At 36.1% G+C, this 19,823-nt stretch overlaps 2 protein-coding genes across 2 annotated transcripts; one reads left to right on the top strand and one right to left on the bottom strand.

The window, feature by feature from the left end:
• Window positions 1-984: 984 nt before the first annotated feature.
• LOC306886833 (uncharacterized protein) lies at window positions 985-16,699 on the top strand. The gene is made up of 9 exons (XM_079444163.1): window positions 985-1,103; window positions 1,659-1,724; window positions 2,426-2,463; window positions 2,548-2,746; window positions 2,919-3,001; window positions 6,628-6,865; window positions 7,186-7,373; window positions 11,046-11,312; window positions 15,356-16,699. Exons 3-9 carry the CDS (start codon window positions 2,440-2,442, stop codon window positions 15,806-15,808), a joined length of 1,452 nt encoding a protein of 483 aa, XP_079300289.1. The 5' UTR covers window positions 985-1,103; window positions 1,659-1,724; window positions 2,426-2,439; the 3' UTR covers window positions 15,809-16,699.
• On the bottom strand, window positions 16,478-19,609 carry LOC306886835 (ras-related and estrogen-regulated growth inhibitor-like protein). The gene is made up of 4 exons (XM_079444165.1): window positions 19,431-19,609; window positions 19,269-19,322; window positions 19,102-19,178; window positions 16,478-18,355 (listed from the first exon to the last, which is right to left on the bottom strand). The coding sequence occupies exons 1-4, from the start codon at window positions 19,543-19,545 to the stop codon at window positions 17,951-17,953; spliced, it is 651 nt and encodes a 216-aa protein (XP_079300291.1). The 5' UTR covers window positions 19,546-19,609; the 3' UTR covers window positions 16,478-17,950.
• Window positions 19,610-19,823: the final 214 nt, after the last annotated feature.

The raw sequence follows: 19,823 nt of genomic DNA, 5'->3' as shown, positions 1-19,823 counted from the left end.
AATATGCCAATATTATAGTATCTTAGTAAATGAATCGTATTAAAGCTAAACCAAAGCAAATATCTGCGGTGTGAGCATTGACGTCAATTAAAATTACTTTTTTTAGCAATTACTAAATTAACCATGAGGGTTTCTTTTGTCTCGCTCTTATATCACTGATAAAATTACAGATAGTAAACAATTCTGATATTTAAATGTTATCAGACATGTTTGACTAAACAATCCTCTTTTGCTCCAGAAGCTTCATGGCAAGTCTGAGAAATTTCCCAGGCTCTATTTGTCAAATGATTGTAAAGCATGTATCAAAAATTGTGCTTTACTGAGTCATTTTTAAGTTGAAAATTGAGGCAAACTGATATGAGACTAGATGGCACTCCAAAAAGAGTCTTGTGAAGGGTTTCAATTATGACTTGGCAACGTGAGATGACCTTAATATACTTCATCTTCAATGAAAGACTGATTTTCTTGGAAAAAAGCAACAACTCAAGCTTCTGGTAGACCATGCTTCCTCATTCAATTTCTGAAACAGAACAGGAATGCTAATATAAAGGGAGCTGAACAACCCATTCAACTTTTGAACTGTGACAATTATATTATAACTGACTAGACATATATGTTTACGTTTATGTAACTCTGCTTGTCTGTTGATTACAATAAAGATCTGCATTGATATATATTGTCCTTCCACAGGTTTGAAAGAATAAAGATAATTCAAAAGCGATATCCCATGCAATTCCTAAACAATTTTTCATCTGAAGCAATGCAATTAATTCAAAGTATATATGTGAGAAATGCCATATGTGAGAAACAGACCCAATCACACAGTCCTAAGACTGCCTTTGTCACTGTTAGGTAAACCAGCAAACTAGCAAACAACGGTTTAAAAACGTCTCGGCGTATGTGGGCTGGCCGCACCCTAAATGAGGGGCATCACATGCATCTACCATGAAAAATGACAAAACCATCCAACAAAACCCTCGTTTCAGACACAGCAGACAAGGACTGAGACCTAATATAAAGGGCAAATCTAGCGGGTTTGTAATAAAGATCTTTTTTCTTTCTACATTTTACCATCTTTAAGGACTCACTCATTCATCTCAAAGGTAAGAACTGCTGCTGCTTTGACAGTTTTTGACACTCCACTTACTATCTTCTCGATAATACCAAAAGCGCACAATTTGTAGTCACACAACTAGTTTTGGAAACTGGTTTGTTGTGAAATAGTTTTACAATCTTAGTAAATCAATGTGTCTTATAAAACTGACTTTTTTTCTGTATTATGAAATTTGTGCAACATTTTAAATCTATTACCACACAACTATAGCGGACAACCAAAGAGTCTGAGAGAGATTGAAAATTTTGGTTTCCTGTAAAATAAGCTTAGACAGGTGCCTAACATGTCCTTTATTGTCCCAAACCAGCATCAGTTACCCATGCATCTTGTTTATTAGATAATGAAAGACCTGAAGCATTGGAGACGTTGACAGAATGATTAGTGGTCTGTTTCAAATTCACACATGCTTTACCAGTCTAGTATCACATCTGGTTTTCATCTTAATGTTATTTTCCTATTTATTTCAACCACAACAATGTTTTGTCGCGATTATTATCTCTAATGTTATTTTTTATTCAGATTAATTTCGATTTTTTTTTTGCAGGTAAGCACTTGCTCAGAAGTCAGAACTGACTTCCACTGGGATCTGTAAGAGTGCCCCCACTGTGCAGTAAGTGAATCTGAAAGCAACAAATTTGATATTCTAAACAGGCCTGTGAGAATGCTTTGATCAGATTTGACACAGTTGGATTTTATTCCATGAGATAACATTCTGAAGAACCCTTTGATCTGGAGATTCAATTTGATCTGAAGATATGTTTGAGAGACTTCAAAAACATTTAAAGATGTCTGTTTTTGGATGGTTTCCCTGCTTTTCGTTGGAGGTCATGGGCCGTTACCTAATAAAATATTTCAGGGGCACCAGTGATCAAATGACAGCTTCTAAGCCACTGTCACTTTTTTAACCCGCAATATTATTCACTGCAAGTTTGTTTCTCAAATATACCTCAAAAAATAGTTAAAAATAAACTGGACTTTTGTGCATTATTTTTCAATAAAAGTTCGTCATTTGATCACAGTAATTTTCAAGTCTTCATTACAGACTTCTATCTCCCTGCCCATATTCTATATTTTACTGTTTGAATGCTAGATCGTTTTGGCCTATGGTTTAAACGCTTAATGAAATTTCCACAGCAAGGATTTCTAACATAGACTGTTGTTGTCTTGTGACATCAGCTGACTTGGCATGGGCATGTCAAATATTGAATACAGAACAGTATTGACATTGAAATTAAATGATATTGTCAGAAGTATGACTGAATAACTGAAACACTCTATATCATACTTGAATGTTTTATGTTCTGCTTCCAGAGCGCAAAGCAGACATGTCTAGAACAAGAAACAGTGAGGTGAGCTTTGATGAAGGGTAACTTCACACTGTTCATCTATTGCATCATTACCATGTTTAATAAGACACTGACTTGCCTGTGCAGGGGAATGTGCTAAAGCGTGTGGCAAAACTGCCACTCATCAGCTCAGCGCTGCTGCAGGCCTCTTCAGTCTACACGGGCGTGAAAGGTCGTTACCCGCTGCTCGGGTTTGTGGGAGGCGTAGCAGAGCTGGGCGTCCGTAGTGCATCCACAGCAGCCTTGAAACAAGCAGCACCTCTGCTACAGAACCTAGAATCAGAAAGTAAGTCCCTCATATGGTACTGTATCTCTAACAATTAACTAAAATAAAACTGGAAAAATCTCAAATTTCCAATGGAAATCAAATGCTCAGTCAGGACACACTTGGACAAAAGAAACAGATTTAATAATGTGACCATGATAATGGTGACTTCATTGTATGTCTGTCTTTGCAGTCGAGGCAGTGAACAGTTATGCACTGGTGGGTTTGGAGCAACTAGAGAAGCTTTTTCCAATTCTCCAACAGCCCACAGATGAGGTGAGTGTGTGAAAGAGTGGAACTTGAGCAACAGTTGTGTATTGCAGCTGCCATATCTTGGCTGTCTGGTAAAAGTAAGCAAATTTATTTTAAATAACAGAATTAATAAAGTTTTAAATTATTTAAATTACAATTATTATATGAACTATTTTTTTAATTATTTAAATAACTAATTGGAATATTTAAATTATCTAAAATAATTCATTCATTATTATTATATTTTTGAATGTGCAGAAAAATAATAATTTTTAATTATTTTGTTTAATATAACCTTCAGTGCATATATAGTAAGTATGCTATTTTAAAATAATAGAGTAAGTACTTGCTTTTTAGTTTGAATTCCATTAAGTGAATTAAGAGGTAAGGCTACTTCATTGCTATATTTGACAGGGACAATAGACAGTCAGGAAACTGCCCCAGAATTAGCTACAGAGCTAAATTTCATCTGCTGAAATATAGAATACATTTTTATTTTAAATATATTTTACTTATTTATCAGTAGTCTTTGCTAATCTAAGGAATCAAAGATTATTGTTTTTATTTTTATTTTATTTATTTATCCATTTTGTCTGTGTGCATGAGTAATTTTTTAATTCTGATGCTGATGGTTTATGTTTATGTCAGTTTTATGATTCTCTCAGTGGTCCTTACACATCTTGGCTTGCTGTGACACACAACTAGACTAGAGCTGCCCTTCAAATATAGTGATTAAAGCTGTTTTGAACAAAAGGTTCCAAAATCCACCAAAACAAAGGAAGGCGAGTGTTCAGAGTTTGGTTCAATAGATTTATTATTAGTTATTTGTTGTATTTTGATAAGTTAATCACATCTATTGTATATTTATTTATATACATTATTGATTACAAATCAAGACCTTAATAAGTCTTGGTTTACAGTTAGTTTACGGAAAATGTTGAAGACAAAGAACAAACTCTATAGAAAATATATTTTAAATCACACTCCTCTCACCTATGGTGTTTATAAATCTTACAGAAATAAATATAACCATTCTATTAGATCAGCAAAAAAGACATACTTTGGTGAAAAATTTAAGAAATGTTAAAATGATATTAAATCCACATGGAAAGTAATAAATCAGTTGCTGCAAAGAGAAAAAAGACCAACTCGGAATTACCTTCAGACTTTGTGGATGGAAAAATTATTTTAATGATCCATTTGATAGCTCAAAATTGTAATGAATTTTTTTGTTAATGTTGGTCATAAATTAGCTAATAATATCCCTATTGGTAATGGTGTACCCCTGGACTATATATCAGGAAACGTTCCTATTATCTCTATTTTTAAGCCACCTGAAATTCAGGAAATAAGTGAAATTATTGATGAATTAAAATGATCTTCAGCTGGTCATGATAATATTTCTGTATTTCTTGTCAAACAGGTGAAATGTTCAATATTACAGCCATTTTTTCTCTTTCTTTGAAAACAGGCATTGTACCAGAGGATTTAAAAATAGCTAAAATTATTCCTCTGTTAAAAGCAGATGATCCACAATGTTTTAACAACTATAGACCTATATCTATTTTGCCATGTTTCTCAAAAAATTTAGAAAAAATAGTATATAAGCGGATTCTTTCTCACTTAGACTCAAATTCTATTCTTTATAAGCATCAATATGGATTCCGAAAAAAACACTCTACTTATATGGCTTTGCTTCACCTGATTGACAAGGTTACCCTTGCACTGGAAAATCAAGAATTTGCTTGTAGTATTTTTTTATACAGTTAATCATTACATTTTATTGGATAAATTGTATAAATATGGTTTTCATTTTAAATGGTTGATGAATTATATTTTTAATAGAAGACAGTTTGTTTGTTATAAGGGTTGCTATTCTAGCAAAGCAAGTCTACTCTGTGGGGTTCCTCAGGGGTCCATACTTGGACCATTAATATTTCTTATTTATATAAATGACTTGTCAAATTTTTCAAATATTCTTACTCCAGTAATGTTTAATGTTTACTTAGTTCTCTCTCACTCAAATTTTAATTCATTGATTAAGAATGCAAATAATGGTTTACTTGCTTATGCAAATTGGTTTAATTTAAACAAATTATCGTTAAATATAATAAAATCAAGTTTTATCATTTTTAGTGGTAAAAAAATATACCCAAAGGATTTATCAAAAATTATTATGGAGTCTATTGAGGTGCCCCAAGTGTCAACTACAAAATTTTGAGACTTTGAGTTGGAAAGAACAAGCTGATTACGTGAGCAGAAAAACATAAATCTACTGGTATAATAAGGCGGGTTAGGCATCTTGTTACTACAGAGTGTCTTCTTATGCTTTATTATAGTTTAATTTATCCGTATCTTTCATATTGTAATATTGTTTGGGCGAGTACTTTTCCTACTACTCTTCGAAGAATTTTTGTTCTTCAGAAGCATTTTGTTAGGATTGCAACCCTATCAAACAAATATACTTCATCTGCTTCATTTCATAAACTTCAGGTTCTTACCATTTATGATATTAATATTCTTCAAATATGTGTTTTTATGTATAAGATATATTCAAGTGAGGGTTACATTCCAGAGCAATTTAAAATGTATTTTAAAGTAAATTCACAGGTTCATTGTTAGTTTTAATTTTCCTAAAGTTCTCACTTGTAGAGGTCAATACTTGATAAGATTTAGGGGTGTTAAATTATGGAATGATTTATCCATAATTTATCCATGATTTATCCATTATGATTAATTTTAATGATTTTATAAAAAAAAATTCCTCTTTAATATGTTATAAAGGAAGAATAAAAGATCATTTAAATGCTGCTTTGTGATAATTTATCTTGTATTTTATGTACCATAGATGGTTTATTTTGAGTATATTCTGTTTTTGTTTTTGTTTTGTTTTTTTGTTTTTTTTTCGACATATGTTGTAATTAATTTGTATCTATATATTTGTTATTGTAATCTAGTGCTTCATTTAGTTTCATGAGTTTATTTGTTATTTCATTGTTTAGGTGGAGGCTCTAAATAAGCCCTTTGGGTTTTCTGCCTCTCCCTGCACAGTATACGGATTGTATTATATATTTTTTGTTTGTTTGTTTATCGTGTATTGTATATATTTACCTTTGTGCAAAATAAACTAAACTAAAACTAAAGTCGACTATACAACGACGATACAGTCGCGTGATATTATAGCTACTGTACACTCTTAAAAATAAAGGTGCTTCAAAAGGTTCTTCAAGCGATGCCATAGAAGAACCATTTTTGGTTCCACAAAGAAGCATTCAGTCAAAGGTTCTTTAAAGAACCATGTCTTCCTTACCTTTTTATAATCTAAAGAACCTTCTTCCACCACAAAGAACCTTTTGTGAAACAGAAAGGTTCTTCAGATGTTAAAGCTTCTTTATGGAACCATTTAGACAAAAAGGTTCTTCTATGGCATCGTGAAGCACCCTTATTTTTAAGAGTGTACATCACATGACAGCACCATATCATTTTTGCTGGTTAGCAATCCACTTTTGGTGGGTTTTAAGAGAGACAAGTCAAAGATTAGTTTTTTAGTTTTTTTTTTTTGGTTGGTCAAATGAACATGTAAATCTCGATGTTTCTTCTGCTGCTGTCCATACCTCTCTTGATGTTCTCCTTGCCCTCTTTTCCCTCAGGTGGTTGCTAATCTGAAGGACGCTTTCTTCTCGAGGCTGGATGATGCGCAGTCTCGAGTGAATGATGAGCTGGACAGAGCTGTGGACAGATGGGATAACCTGATGCAGCTGAGCTGGCGCCTCCTGGCGGAAGCTCAAGACTCGGCTCCTGGGCGAGTGATCACCGCAGGTCTGGATGAGCTCCTCACGCAGTCAGAGGCGGCGGTGGACTACTATCTACCTCTGCCACCCACGCTGGGTAAGAAACTGTTGCACGGACTCATACAGGCTCTGACCGGACAGGGAGACACATTTTTTGTCTGAAATTATCATGAAATAACCATAAAAAAATGTGTACACAAGACTTAACCACAAGGGGGCGCAAATGCTCTTCTGTTTTGCTAGTCGTTTGGCACCACCTCACTTTCAGAGGGTATAAAGAAATGTATAATAACGTAATATTTGATCAAATTCGCTTTTTTTTACTATCAGAGACTAAGCAGAGAATCTTTCAGTTGAATTCTGAATCATAGAATTTGTTTTGAAATCACAACTATTTTGCACTTTCTCATCCTGCAGGTCGTGAGTGGGAGAGAAGAGTGCAGAGCTATGAAGATGAAGATGATGACGAAGAAGAAGAGCCTCGAATGTGGACACGTATCCGTAGCCTGTTGTTGTGCCTGTACCTTCAGCTGTACCACAGATTGATGAAGCTGAGAGAAAGACTGGACAGCGCTTTGCAGACGCTGGGGGCAGCTGCCGAAACTGTAGGCCCTGTGTACAAAAACAAAATGCTTACTCTTTAACCGTGTCTTAACTAAATGCTCTGCCAAATATTCATAAAGTCATAGTGAGTTTTGAGAATGGCACAAATACTAAAGTACATGACATGTGTAAGTATCAAGTCCTGAAACATTATCCCTGATAAATGGGGAACCAAACTGAGTGTTTTTATATTCCAATTTAACATTATTCATATTTTAATAGCCTAAGCCTATAAATTATTTTATTTGACTTTCCAAAATGCAGAGAGAGAGAAAAAGACTTGGGCCCTTCAAAAGAGACCAAGGGCCTCATTTATCAACAGTGCATAGAAAAGGTTCTACATTTTGTCCTTATATTTACATACGTTCCTGCATATAAGTACAAATTGGTAGATCCCACACTTTGCGTGAAACAGTTCTTATACAGTCATCATGTACACATTTGTGAGTATGCACTGTTGATAAATGAGGGCCCAGGTTTATTAGTCAACTAAAACTTAAAAAATTATATTTGAAATAAAATAAATGTTAACTGAATTAAAATAAAATTTAGTTTAACTTGATGTATTAAAGTAATTAAAACTGAAATAAAATAATAATAAAACTATTTATAGAGAGAAAAACATGAAAGAAAAAATACTAAATTACTTTAATTACAATTAAAATGAAAACAGAAAATATAAAAATGCAAACTAATTAAATAATAAATATTAAATAAATTAAAATATTAAATAATAAAAACTATCACTATAATATTTAAATAAACTATCAAATAAAAACTATAACAGTATCTCGATACTAAAATAACACTGAAGGAGACCCAGGATAACGAGGACGTGATTCACGAGTCAGTAATGTTAAGATTAAATCACAAAATAAATATAGATGCAGACATGTCTGAGTAAGTGACTCAAACATATACACTGACAAGATGATATCGGCAAGGAGTGCCTCCTCAAACCATAGCTTATCCCCTCTTCTTTGAGCCTGAAGTTAATATAGACAGTCTACGTGCTGCGGTACCATGCTGCAGTCATTCACTGTGCCCTGCCACCCTCAGGGCTTCCTGTCTGCAGACTCGCCCACATAGAATAAAATCACAGCAATTACTTGTTCCAAATCAAGACCCCTGAGACACATTGAGGCAAAGAAGGACATGGGGAAGGGTAGAGAAAAGTTCAAGCTGTATTACTGAGCTGAAAACATAATATGTATGACCTTTTTCACACTAATCCGTACCATGCCAAAGTGATAACATGGCTAATTGATAACAGAATTTATTCATACAATATTATTTTACATTTACGTTTCTAGTCACTTAGAAATGGAGTATATTTTGTCATAGTCACTCATTTGTACACTTCTTCATATTAAAGTTAATGTTCAAGCTAGATAGAGACTTTAGCATCTGATAGTATAGCATATTAGTCCTTTAATGACTCAAAATGGCAATAAAAATTATGAAACGTTGCTGTTTGCGTAATAGGAAGGCAATATTTTGTTTCTCAGAAATCAAAGCTGAAATCAAGAAGTCAGGCTGCTTGTTTAGAGAGAAGATGGGCATGATTGAGCTGGAAGCCCAGTGGGATCTAGTGCTACGTGCCGTTCGGTTGCTGCGGTGACTTAAACACCCACAAACCCACCCACACACACACACACAGATAACACACTCAGTTACAGGATAAAAAACAATGAGTTATAGAGAACAAATATGCTTTGAGGAGAATCAAGCCCTCTTCCCTTAGACAACTGTACTGTTTGCCAGCACATATATACACTACAGCTTAAAATTTGAGGACACTAAGATTTTTAATTTTAAGAAATGAATACTTCTATTCAGCAAGACTTTAAATTGATATTTGTTATATTGAATTTGTTACAAAAAGTTTACATTTGAAGTAAATGCTGTAAATCTGTTTCCACAAAATGATTAAGTAGCACAGCTGTTTTCAACATTGTTAATAATAGAACATGTTTCTTGAATACCAACTCATCATATTAGAATAGTTTCTGAAGAATCACATGACACTGAAGATGATAGATAGATAGATAGATAGATAGATAGATAGATAGATAGATAGATAGATAGATAGATAGATAGATAGATAGATAGATAGATAGATAGATAGATAGATAGATAGATAGATAGATAGATAGATAGATAGATAGATAGATGTTGTTCTCATGTCCAGATAGACCCTATCTCAACTGACCTGCCGACAGACAGGCTCAGACATATCTACCCATACAGAGCTCTCTGTTTTGTATGGGTAGACAAGTTTGTGTGCTGAGGATCAAAGGGCCAAGGTAGACTGTTGTTTGTACAGGGTCCTTTAGTGCTTTCCCAGCAGTAGGGTGGAGAGTAATTGGAGCTGAGAAATCTTTTTATTCTTCAATCAACTTACGTGTATTTTATTTGTCATATCTTCTTCAAAATTGCAAAATTGTTTGTTTGTTTCTTTATTTATTTTAATGTGGCAAGCAGCTTCCGCACAAATTATTGTAAATTATTCTCTAGTGGTATTGATTAAACCCACTGATTTGAAGCTTTTGTTCGAATAAAAATGGTTTTATTGGGTTCATTGGTTTATTCAGTGGCCCTTTCTGCAAGTTACATTAGTTTCCATCACCGTTTTTATGCGTATTTTGAAGTTTGTTGATAATTGTCTGTCATCAAAGTATTTCTTACATGACTGCGTTCCTAAACAGCAGGCATCCACCTACGAAAGCAATGACCGCATTTATTGCATTTTGTCTGCTTGCTTTTAGGCGCAAGTGATTTATTATATATGAAGATTATTATATTTAGTGGCTTCTCCTGCTTTTCTTAGTGATTAATGCCATTTTATCAGGAAGTGACGATTTTGTTCTCTTTGATTCGTTGGATGGAAATGCTGCTTTATTTGCAAACGTTTTATGTGATATCCAATTTTGCACACAAGTTAAATTCACAGCTTTGGATGGAAATCGATATTTTTATGCAAATAGGTGGCAACAAGTGAGTATCTGTATTAGTGAGTCATTGAATTATTTACTCAACTGATTCTTCTAAGGAAAAATCATCCTTTTTAAAATTAGTCAGTGTATGAAAGTGGCCAAGAAAATTAGTTCACTAAAAAGATTCCATAAAAGTACTAAACTATAAGTATTTATTTCTATTTTTTAACATAGAAAATCACTAAGTGGATCTGGTTTTTGACCATGGGAAGAGTTAAATAAGGCCAAATGAAATGAGACAAAAAAAATGGACAAAGCAGGATATGGTGAGCAGAAGAGAGATTATATTATTTAGGATAGCATGTCTAAAAGTATGTAGTACTGTCTCTTGTTAGTCTGATAATGAGAGGTTTAATTGACCCCATCTGCGGCTGACAATGCCAGTTTTCAGAGCAATTGCAGTTTTTGCTGTTTGTTGATTTATTTGCACAGAGCAGAGAGTGTGTCTCCAAAAAACCCATTCACGTTCCTGTGAGTATGTGAATAGAGTCATTACTGCCACTTGATCAAACTGTTAGCCCCCATTTCCAGGCCACTAGGTTCAGCAATAAAAACGTGACTTAATTAAAGTTCTGCATATTGTTACATTCTCTTTTTAATGTCTAATGGGGTCATTTTCAAATCTACCAATGTCACTAATTTCCTGATTGGGTATTGTCTGTCATTTGTCACGCTCAGGTGGGTGTAACGCAGTTGATGGCCATGGTGGAGTCCCTGCTGCAGCTGCTTCTGTCATTTTACACGACTCAGGTGCATCGCGTGGAGGAGCTGCGTTCTCTTCTCATGGCTCAGCTCACATCAGGTGTACAGGCACTGAAGGTTTTGCCCCCTATACAGCAGATACTGGCTCTGCCTACCCAGGTACCCACTATCATGAATGACCTACTGGAACTGGGACAGATTCTCATACAGCTGCTCATCAACACCACTCCGCTCTATGATCTGGTGAGAACATGTGCACAGACACACACACAATCACTCTAGAACCTGTTCTAATGCACAAATATTCTTAACAAGACATACAAGTACATGTTCTTGTGATAAAGAACACTAGAATCAAGTTATGTCAAAGGCAAAATAATTGTCTCTTTCAGTCTGAACATAATTTTCTTCTTTCTTTTTGTCCAAACACATCTGTTTAGAGTTGATAGGATGAACAAAGCTAAATATATCACTCTATGTTCCCATAGCAACTAAATGAGCAAATCGGTGTTTCATCATGGTGTGTTACATTAATCACATGGCCTGGTTTATTTTCTCTCCATGTTACCGTGTTTCTTTTCAGTAATGGGAAATGTGTTTGTGGAATGATGGGTTTGCTTTTTGAATTTTTTTCTTTTAGAACAGTAGCTAATTTTAGATCAGGTACATAATGTGTTCAGGCCACTGTATATAATTACACTTCAGTCTCATATAAGGACTGTTGTAGTCTAAAATCACTTCTCTTCAATTTCAGACCAAGTTTAAATGGGTTTGAAGTTCAAACCAAATTGGTAATATTTCAGCTTTTTGCCTGTAAACAGTTCTATATTTGGAGATTAGCAAAATGCATTTTAATTTATAAAAACACAGCATAAAGGAGTAAAACTCTGGTCTGGCATGGGGAGGGGGGGGGGGGGTGGCAAAACTGAATGTTTGGTAATAGTCCATTTTCATTTCAGTGACAACGTATCATTTTAATATGTAATGGATTATCAACATTAAAACAAAACAAAGAACAATTTCTCAGCAAATTGTACGCAAAGAATTTATTTCAGTTACATCTTACGTATCGTAAGCAAAATATATAATTCCAAAAGTGTCAATTATGTATATTATATAAAACAATGAGTAAAAAAGAACAATACATAAGCTTGTACTAATATGTACATTAAAGTAAATGGTCAATTAAGAACAAAGTAATAAAATTACAGTCACTGCATGCTTTTACAAAATTTTGCAATTTTATGTTGCATAAAATTTTGACAAATGAAATACACAGTGCTTGAAATTTTTCAGTATTTAGGGACGAAATAATATAAAATATAAATTTAATATAGAATTAGTCCTTATTAAAGGTAATGGAGTTATTCAGTCAAGAGCAGATTTGAGCAGAGTGAGTTTTCTCATTTTCTTTTGTTTACTCAATATAAACCATAATAAATGGCACAAGATAGCAGCAGGTATATTAAGCTCATGTCACTTTAAGACCAAATGTACAGATCTGACATCAGATTTTCTTCCAGCTGTTTACATTCAAGTATTATTTAAGATACTCGCCAAAATGGGCCTTTTGACTTTTGTGTTTGCTTGTATGTCGCAAAAGAGAACTCAGCACAGGTACCAAATTGAGTTCTCTTTCGTGTCTTCTTGTGCTTGAACAGATTAAAATCATTTAGAGTAGGCAGTACTAGTGAGAAGCAAAGATTTCCGAAGCTTTGTATCAGTTAAACCAGTTGCTTTGCAGAATGATTCACTGTTTTGAAGCACTCGGTGCCTGGTGACACCTGCCCGTCAGAACGGTGTAATGAAAGCTCGACTCAAACATGCATAGAAACACCATTTACAAACCAACTGCAAATGTGTTATTAAAATAAGAGACTAACAACAACTCTTGAAAATGTCTACAAATTTATAAAACTGATCCAAGATAAGGGGAAATCCATGTAGGCACTAGTTCATATGAATCAGAATCAGAATGAGCTTTATTGGCCAAGTATGTTTACACATAAAAGGAATTTGTTGTAGTGACAGAAGCTCCACAGTGCAACAGAAAGACAGCAACAGGACACAGATAATAAAAGAATAATATACAAATATCCAAATAGGCAATGTACAAAGCAGCAAAAACACAATATATAATATAGACAACTATGTATGTACAGGTCAAGTATGTGCAAATTAGAAATGAGAAAATAAAGATAAAATTAGTGAGTGTGGTGAATGGATAGTGTATTGTAGTTGTGTGTTCCATGTTTATTGTTGAGTGTTCATGAGATTGATTGCCTGCGGGAAGAACCTGTTCCTGTGTCTGGTCGTTCTGGTGCCCAGAGCTCTGTAGCGTCGACCAGACGGTAACAGTTCAAAGAGGGAGTGTGCTGGGTGTGAGGGGTCCAGAGTGATTTTACCAGCCCTTTTGCTCACTCTGGATAAGTACAGTTCTTGGAGAGTGGGGAGGGTTGTACCAATGTTTCGCTCAGCAGTCCGGACTACCCTCCGTGGTCTTCTGAGGTCAGATTTAGTAGCTGAGCTGAACCAGACAGTTATAGAAGTGCAGAGGATAGATTCAATGATGGCAGAGTAGAACTGTTTCAGCAGCTCCTGTGGCAGATTGAACTTCCCCAGCTGGCGAAGAAAGTACAACCTCTGCTGGGCCTTCCTGACAATGGAGTCTATGTGAATATCCCACTTCAGGTCCTGGGAGATGGTGGTACCCAGGAATCTGAATGACTCCACTGCAGTCACAGTGCTGTTCATGATGGTGAGTGGGGGGAGAGCTGGGGGGTTTCTCCTGAAGTCCACTATCATCTCCACAGTTTTGAGCGTGTTAAACTCCAGGTTGTTAAGACTGCACCAGGCAGCCAGCTCCTTAACCTCCTGTCTGTAAGCAGACTCGTCACCGTCCTGGATGAGGCCGATCAGTGTGGTGTCGTCTGCAAACTTCAGGAGCTTGAAAGAGGGGTCTTTAGAGGTGCAGTCGCTGGTGTAGAGGGAGAAGAGCAGTGGGGAGAGAACGCAGCCCTGAGGAGCTCCAGTGCTGATGGTACGAGTGCTGGATGTGAATTTACCAAGCTTTACTAGCTGCTGTCTGTCTGTCAGGAAGCTGTTGATCCACTGGCAGAGGGAGGTGGGGACGGAGAGCTGGGTTCTTTCAAAACGACAATAGAACTCGTTCAAGTCGTATGCCAGTTGTTAATTCTCCAGAGTGCTGGGGGATGGTGACTTGTAACTAGTGATATTCTTCATTCCTATCCACACTGAAGCAGGATCACTGGAAGATATTTTTTTCCTGAGCTTGTCAGAATAATTCCTCTTTGCCGCTCTGATCTCCTTTTCCAGTGTGTATTTGGCCTGTTTGTACAAGACTTTATCCCCCTTTCTATAAGCATCTTCTTTGGCCTGACGGAGCTGTCTGAGTTTTGCAGTGAACCATGGTTTGTCATTGTTGTAGATTAGATGAGTCCTGTTAGGAATGCACATATCCTCACAGAAACTGATAAGATGTTACAGGGGAACATCTTATATCTTTGGGGAAGTCGTGGCCTAATGGTTAGAGAGTTGGACTCGTGATCCAAAGGTTGCGGGTTCGAGTCTCCGGCCGGCAGGAATTGTAGGTGGGGGGAGTGAATGTCCAGCGCTCTCTCCACCCTCAATACCACGACTGAGGTGCCCTTGAGCAAGGCACCGAACCCCCAACTGCTCCCCGGGCGCTGCAGCATAAAATGGCTGCCCACTGCTCCGGGTGTGTGTTCACGGTGTGTGTGTGTTCACTGCTGTGTGTGTGCACGTTGGATGGGAGAGAGCGCTGGACATTCACTCCCCCCACTTACAATCCCTGCCGGCCCGAGACTCGAACCCGCAACCTTTGGATTACGAGCCACGACTTCCCCAATAGCTGCCATCATCGGCGCCATCTTGGTCTTTTTCATAGAGCTCATAGATGTTCATAGAGACTGACCGCTGGCAGTAAACCATTGAAATTTCTAAACATTATGAAACAGTTAACAAAGCTTTGTTTACTGAAATCACATGCTTCATTTGATACATGCTCCGAATCACTGGTTTGAAATAAACGATTCAAATTTGGATTTAGCAAACGCCACTCACTGGACTTTTCCCTTCTAAAGTGTTGAGAAATTTAGAAATAATGATATATACATTTTGCTGAAATATCGGAACAGCCACATTTTCCTAATGAGCCTGGTATAAATTAAACTGCTGCATAAAATTTTCAAAATAATCAAAGTATCAGAGACTTGGGTTACAACTGTTCCCCTCTTATCTCTCAGGTAAAACAGGTTGCTGATCTTGATGCTGCAAACAATCCAATTCCAGATGAACTTCCTGAGAGTCCCTCCAGCCGTGCCTCTGCAAACAGGCTCTTCCTCAAGGCCATGGATGGTCGCCCACGTCGCCGCAGAAGCCTTTACACCCGCTCCCGTCGTGGGTCTGCCAGCGGGCTTCCATCAAGCCCAGCTCTCTCCCCAACTCCCACCCCAGTCCCAGCAAATGGCCGCAAAGACAGTTTGAAGCTAGATTCCCAGCCCTCAGGCCCTCCAGAACTTGACACACTGGCTGTGCCCACCACTGATATGATCCTCCGCCGTTCCTCGACCACCGAGGTCCTGCTGGCTCCCATTATGCAGTTAGTTACACAGAGCCAACGGGCATTTGAGTTTCTGAGCTCTGGCCCTTCATCTGAAGATCAGGTCATACCTGTGGTGGAAACCACAGAACATTAAGATCCACTCTTCTCAAACATAAGAATTAAATGTAATCAGAGCATTCAAACACAGTTCGCTGCAGCTCACAGGCTGTTATGGATAGTAAAGCAAACATACCTTCAAACCACAATCCATACAGTGGCTTCTCTAGTAGGCTTACAAAAACAAGTCTGCTTGGTAGAGACAGTGCAGTGACTAATTATTAAATAACATCGTTAGCCTAGCATTCAGTATGTGCAGATGGTTTAAAAGCTAAAAAATAAAGCACTTTACTTAGAATGAAATCAAAACACAATAGATTTGTGCTCTGAAGTGCTGTTTGGGTGAGTGGTGTTTTTTGAATGCCTCTAGATGTTAGGACAAAGAAACAACTCAACAAATGAGCAGAAATGACAGAACACCATTTTTTCTATATATTATTATTGTTAGCATGTAACGCATTTTGTTTAGAACAAATAAAACTATTTCTATTCTTCAGCTTTCTTCTTATATATTATAAGCAGTTTTTAATCTTAGACTGTCAATGAAAGACTACTAGTTAGATCAGTGCACTGAGTGAAACAAGAGGACACAAGGATTCTGATCAGTTGGAAATGAACAGTTTGAAATTTGGTTTGACATGCAGTCCGAGGTCATGTATGTTCAATCGAGAAGAGAGGATAAGAGTCTGTTAATGGTACTTTATTTATGAGGCCGTTTTATTTTTTAAGATCAGGGATGTATAATTATAGAGCGAGAAACATAAAGTGAAGTGTGTTATACAGACAGGCATGTAATGTCACTAAATGGTGTAAAATGACTTGGTGGACATTTAAAGCTAAAATCCTAACAGCCTTTATCTTGTAGTGGTTTTTCCTTTAACAAACGTAATATTGACTATAAATGTAATAAAACATTTTATAAAGTCTGATTGTTGTTTTGAGTGCTGTTTGAGCATAGAATGAATTGTGGAAAAATGGTTAAATTGTAATATTTCACTATATTACAGTTTTTACTCTATTTTTGATTAAATAATTAGGTAATCATACAGTAAGAGACTATACTATGGTTCAAAATTTTGGGGCCACTAAGATGTTTTTATAAACAGTCAAATGCAATCTAAATTAATTTTAATAAAATACAGTAAATATATAGTTAAAAAATAATCCAGGCATCTTTTACATTTTTTCACTTTATTGAAAACAAGAATTAAAAAACATCTCAAAAAAGGTATTCAACTAAATGACGTGTTCATATACAAAAGTGAAATATTCAAGTATATACAGGTCAATAGTATGTCAATAACATCTCACTCTTTAGTTCTTAAGGCTGTTCACACCAAGAAAGAATTATAACAATAACTTTAATAGTAACTTTGTTGTCGTTCACACCAAAGGAAAACAAAAGCTCAAGCTTACGTCATGTTAATTCTGATTGGCTGTCAATGGTTTTCATCAGTTGGAAAAAAAAATCTGAATTGTTTGTGTGTCGCTATCATTATAACTGTGGTTTATCTTTACAGTTATCGTCCTTGGTGTGAACGTGCCTTTACTTGACTTAACATTTATACTACTTTCCACCAATCTCAAAGACACTAGCCAGGAAACAATGTTATGGAAATTACAACATACATATAAAATATCTATATACATTTTACTACACAGTCTCCTCCCAATTGCCACATTTAATAATTCACATCTAAATGTCAGCGGAGAATTGTAACAATGCAGGGAAGATAAAGTCCATCTCTACATTTCAAGCATCTGTAATCCAAAGCAGAAGCTCACTCCAATTTGTCTAAATCATGTGTTCAGAGCTGAAGAATAATTCTGTGAGAAATGACAAGGACTACGACAGATCCGGGCCATCTCTTCAATACACATACCCAGTGATCAACTTATATCAAAGCCCAGGATCACTTATCTTCAGCACATCTTTTATCGCCTTGCTATAACAAACTTCATCTACTTTTCTTCACCTTAAAGCTGGACTCTGAACTTCTAACATGCTCTCTTCTTATTCTTTTTCCTTCCACCATCCATGAAGGTTAATAAGGCAAAAGTGACCCCCTTCGGCCCCAAAAACCCATTGGCCGGGGTCCTCTTCTCAGCTATTTAGATGCTAGGCTGCCAGGGGCCTCATATCTTCATCTTGCTCATCATCTTCGACAGTTCTTCACTCTCATTTCTTTCCAAACACTGCAGACACGCTTCTGACTATACCCTTGATTCTGACCATCCCCTTTTTAAGTGCTTTGGACTCCTTGATGAGGTCCAGGATTTCGTGAAAAACCAGCAGCACATCGTGGTAGGTTTCAGCCGCCGAGATCTCGAAGAAGCCGCAGTCTGCTGAGAGGGCAAACAGTCTGCCCTCCTCGCTCGACACGGCTCTCTGATGCAGCAGGTCTCGCTTGTTCCCCACGATGATGATCGGGGCAGATGCGGACAGCTTCCTAGTCTGCCGGATGAGCTGCACCTGTTGCCGGACCACCTCAAAGCTGGAGCGATCGCAGATGCTGTAGACCAGGATCACACCATCTGCCCACTGCAGCTGCTTGTCACTGATGGATTCAGTTGTTTCACAGCTCTGGAGGACACAGAATTCAGAGGGTCAAATCACATTAACTTCAACAGGAAAGTATGATGCAAAAAACCTGTATAAATTAATTTTAATCTACATTTTCTGCATAATTAAATATGATAAAAAGCTATTAAATCATGCCCACTTACAATCATACATAAAGTATAAAATTCAATATGATAATTAAAGCAAATTTCATGTATTTAAGTATACTTCTTTAGCTTATAAAATCTTTTGGCTAATGAGAAATATTTATTCAATCAGTTGGGTTTTTTATTGATATTGTTTGTATAATTTCTGATTTTATATAAGTACATATTATTTTTATATAAAATAGTTTTTTAATAATATTAATATAATTTTTTATAAAGATATAAATGATAATAAAGAGCCCACCAATTTGCGACAAATAAAATTGAACTTCAAATACTCACACTTACCATATTTTTATAAGTTTTTTAACTTTTTAGGCTTTTCCATGGTGAATATATAATATAAAAACTAAATATCTAAAAAGAGTTATCTTTTTATGGTAACACTAAAACTAAATTTGGACTAAACTAATTAAAAATCTTTCCAAATCTTATTAACAGTATAAAACAAATTGACTCATCCTAATCCAGGATGAGTCAAACTAAAAAAATATTATTACTGACAAAATTAAAACTTAATTGACATTAAAACACAATTTGACCTCTTCATACATTCTAACTATTGAAGCACAAATATTTAAAACAAAATACAGGTCATACCTGTGGATACAGTGAGTCCCAAATGTTTAAGGCTATCTCTCGCCCATCTGTTTTGTCAATATGACTGTATATTGATTCTGAAAGAGAGCATAGAGAAATTAATAAATACTCCTCGTTCATAAACATGTTATTATGAATGATATTATAGTAAATCTCATTTGACGTACCGATATCCCCATATTCTCCGATGAACCTTCTGGTGAGAAATCTCACAGTGAGGGCTGCAAACAAATAAATATAATATATTATTATTTGGAAGCTTAACAAATAGACCATATAAACATGACAGAATTCTCTGCATTCAAAGTCAAGTTCAGTTTTGTGCTCACCTGACTTCCCAACATTTTCTGCTCCAAGCAGCAGAACATTGGCCTCAACTTTGTGCTGATTTCCATCCATCGCTTTGCTGCCCAACTGAGGACTTGGTTTGACCAGAACAACCATTTCACCTCGTGAACCCTGTGAATGTCTTGAGTGTTTAGTGGAAACTTCACATTCTACTTCACCTATATATAAAAACAATGGGTGGGGCTTATAGAATTTAAATCGACTTCAAACCAATCAGAAAACAGTGCGCCTGTTTAGCAAACCACCCAAAACTGGTCCTATCAAGTATCCCCGTGTTATTTGCGTCAACAGGGAACGTTTTTTTCCAATTTCGACCACAATCAACTTTTACCGACCTCAAAAATTTGCCAACGCGAGAGCCATTAATCCAGCTT

Source organism: Barbus barbus, assembly GCF_936440315.1.
Source record: "Barbus barbus genome assembly, chromosome: 21".
Taxonomy (NCBI): Eukaryota; Metazoa; Chordata; class Actinopteri; order Cypriniformes; family Cyprinidae; genus Barbus; species Barbus barbus.
The sequence above is the reverse complement of the archived record's forward strand: the minus strand, read 5'-3'. Positions and strand labels throughout refer to the sequence as shown.

What these genes read in the sequence shown, in the direction of transcription:
- LOC306886833 (XM_079444163.1), top strand. Translation starts at nt 2,440, where the DNA reads ATGTCTAGAACAAGAAACAGTGAG. An exon ending in CTAGAACAAGAAACAGTGAG is followed by an intron (nt 2,464 to 2,547) that starts GTGAGCTTTGAT and finishes TTGCCTGTGCAG; the next exon opens with GGGAATGTGCTAAAGCGTGT. An exon ending in ACCTCTGCCACCCACGCTGG is followed by an intron (nt 6,866 to 7,185) that starts GTAAGAAACTGT and finishes CTCATCCTGCAG; the next exon opens with GTCGTGAGTGGGAGAGAAGA.
- LOC306886835 (XM_079444165.1), bottom strand. Translation starts at nt 19,545, where the DNA reads ATGGTTGTTCTGGTCAAACCAAGTCCTCAGTTGGGCAGCAAAGCGATG. An exon ending in AGAAAATGTTGGGAAGTCAG is followed by an intron (nt 19,323 to 19,430) that starts GTGAGCACAAAA and finishes ATTTGTTTGCAG; the next exon opens with CCCTCACTGTGAGATTTCTC. An exon ending in CGGAGAATATGGGGATATCG is followed by an intron (nt 19,179 to 19,268) that starts GTACGTCAAATG and finishes GCTCTCTTTCAG; the next exon opens with AATCAATATACAGTCATATT.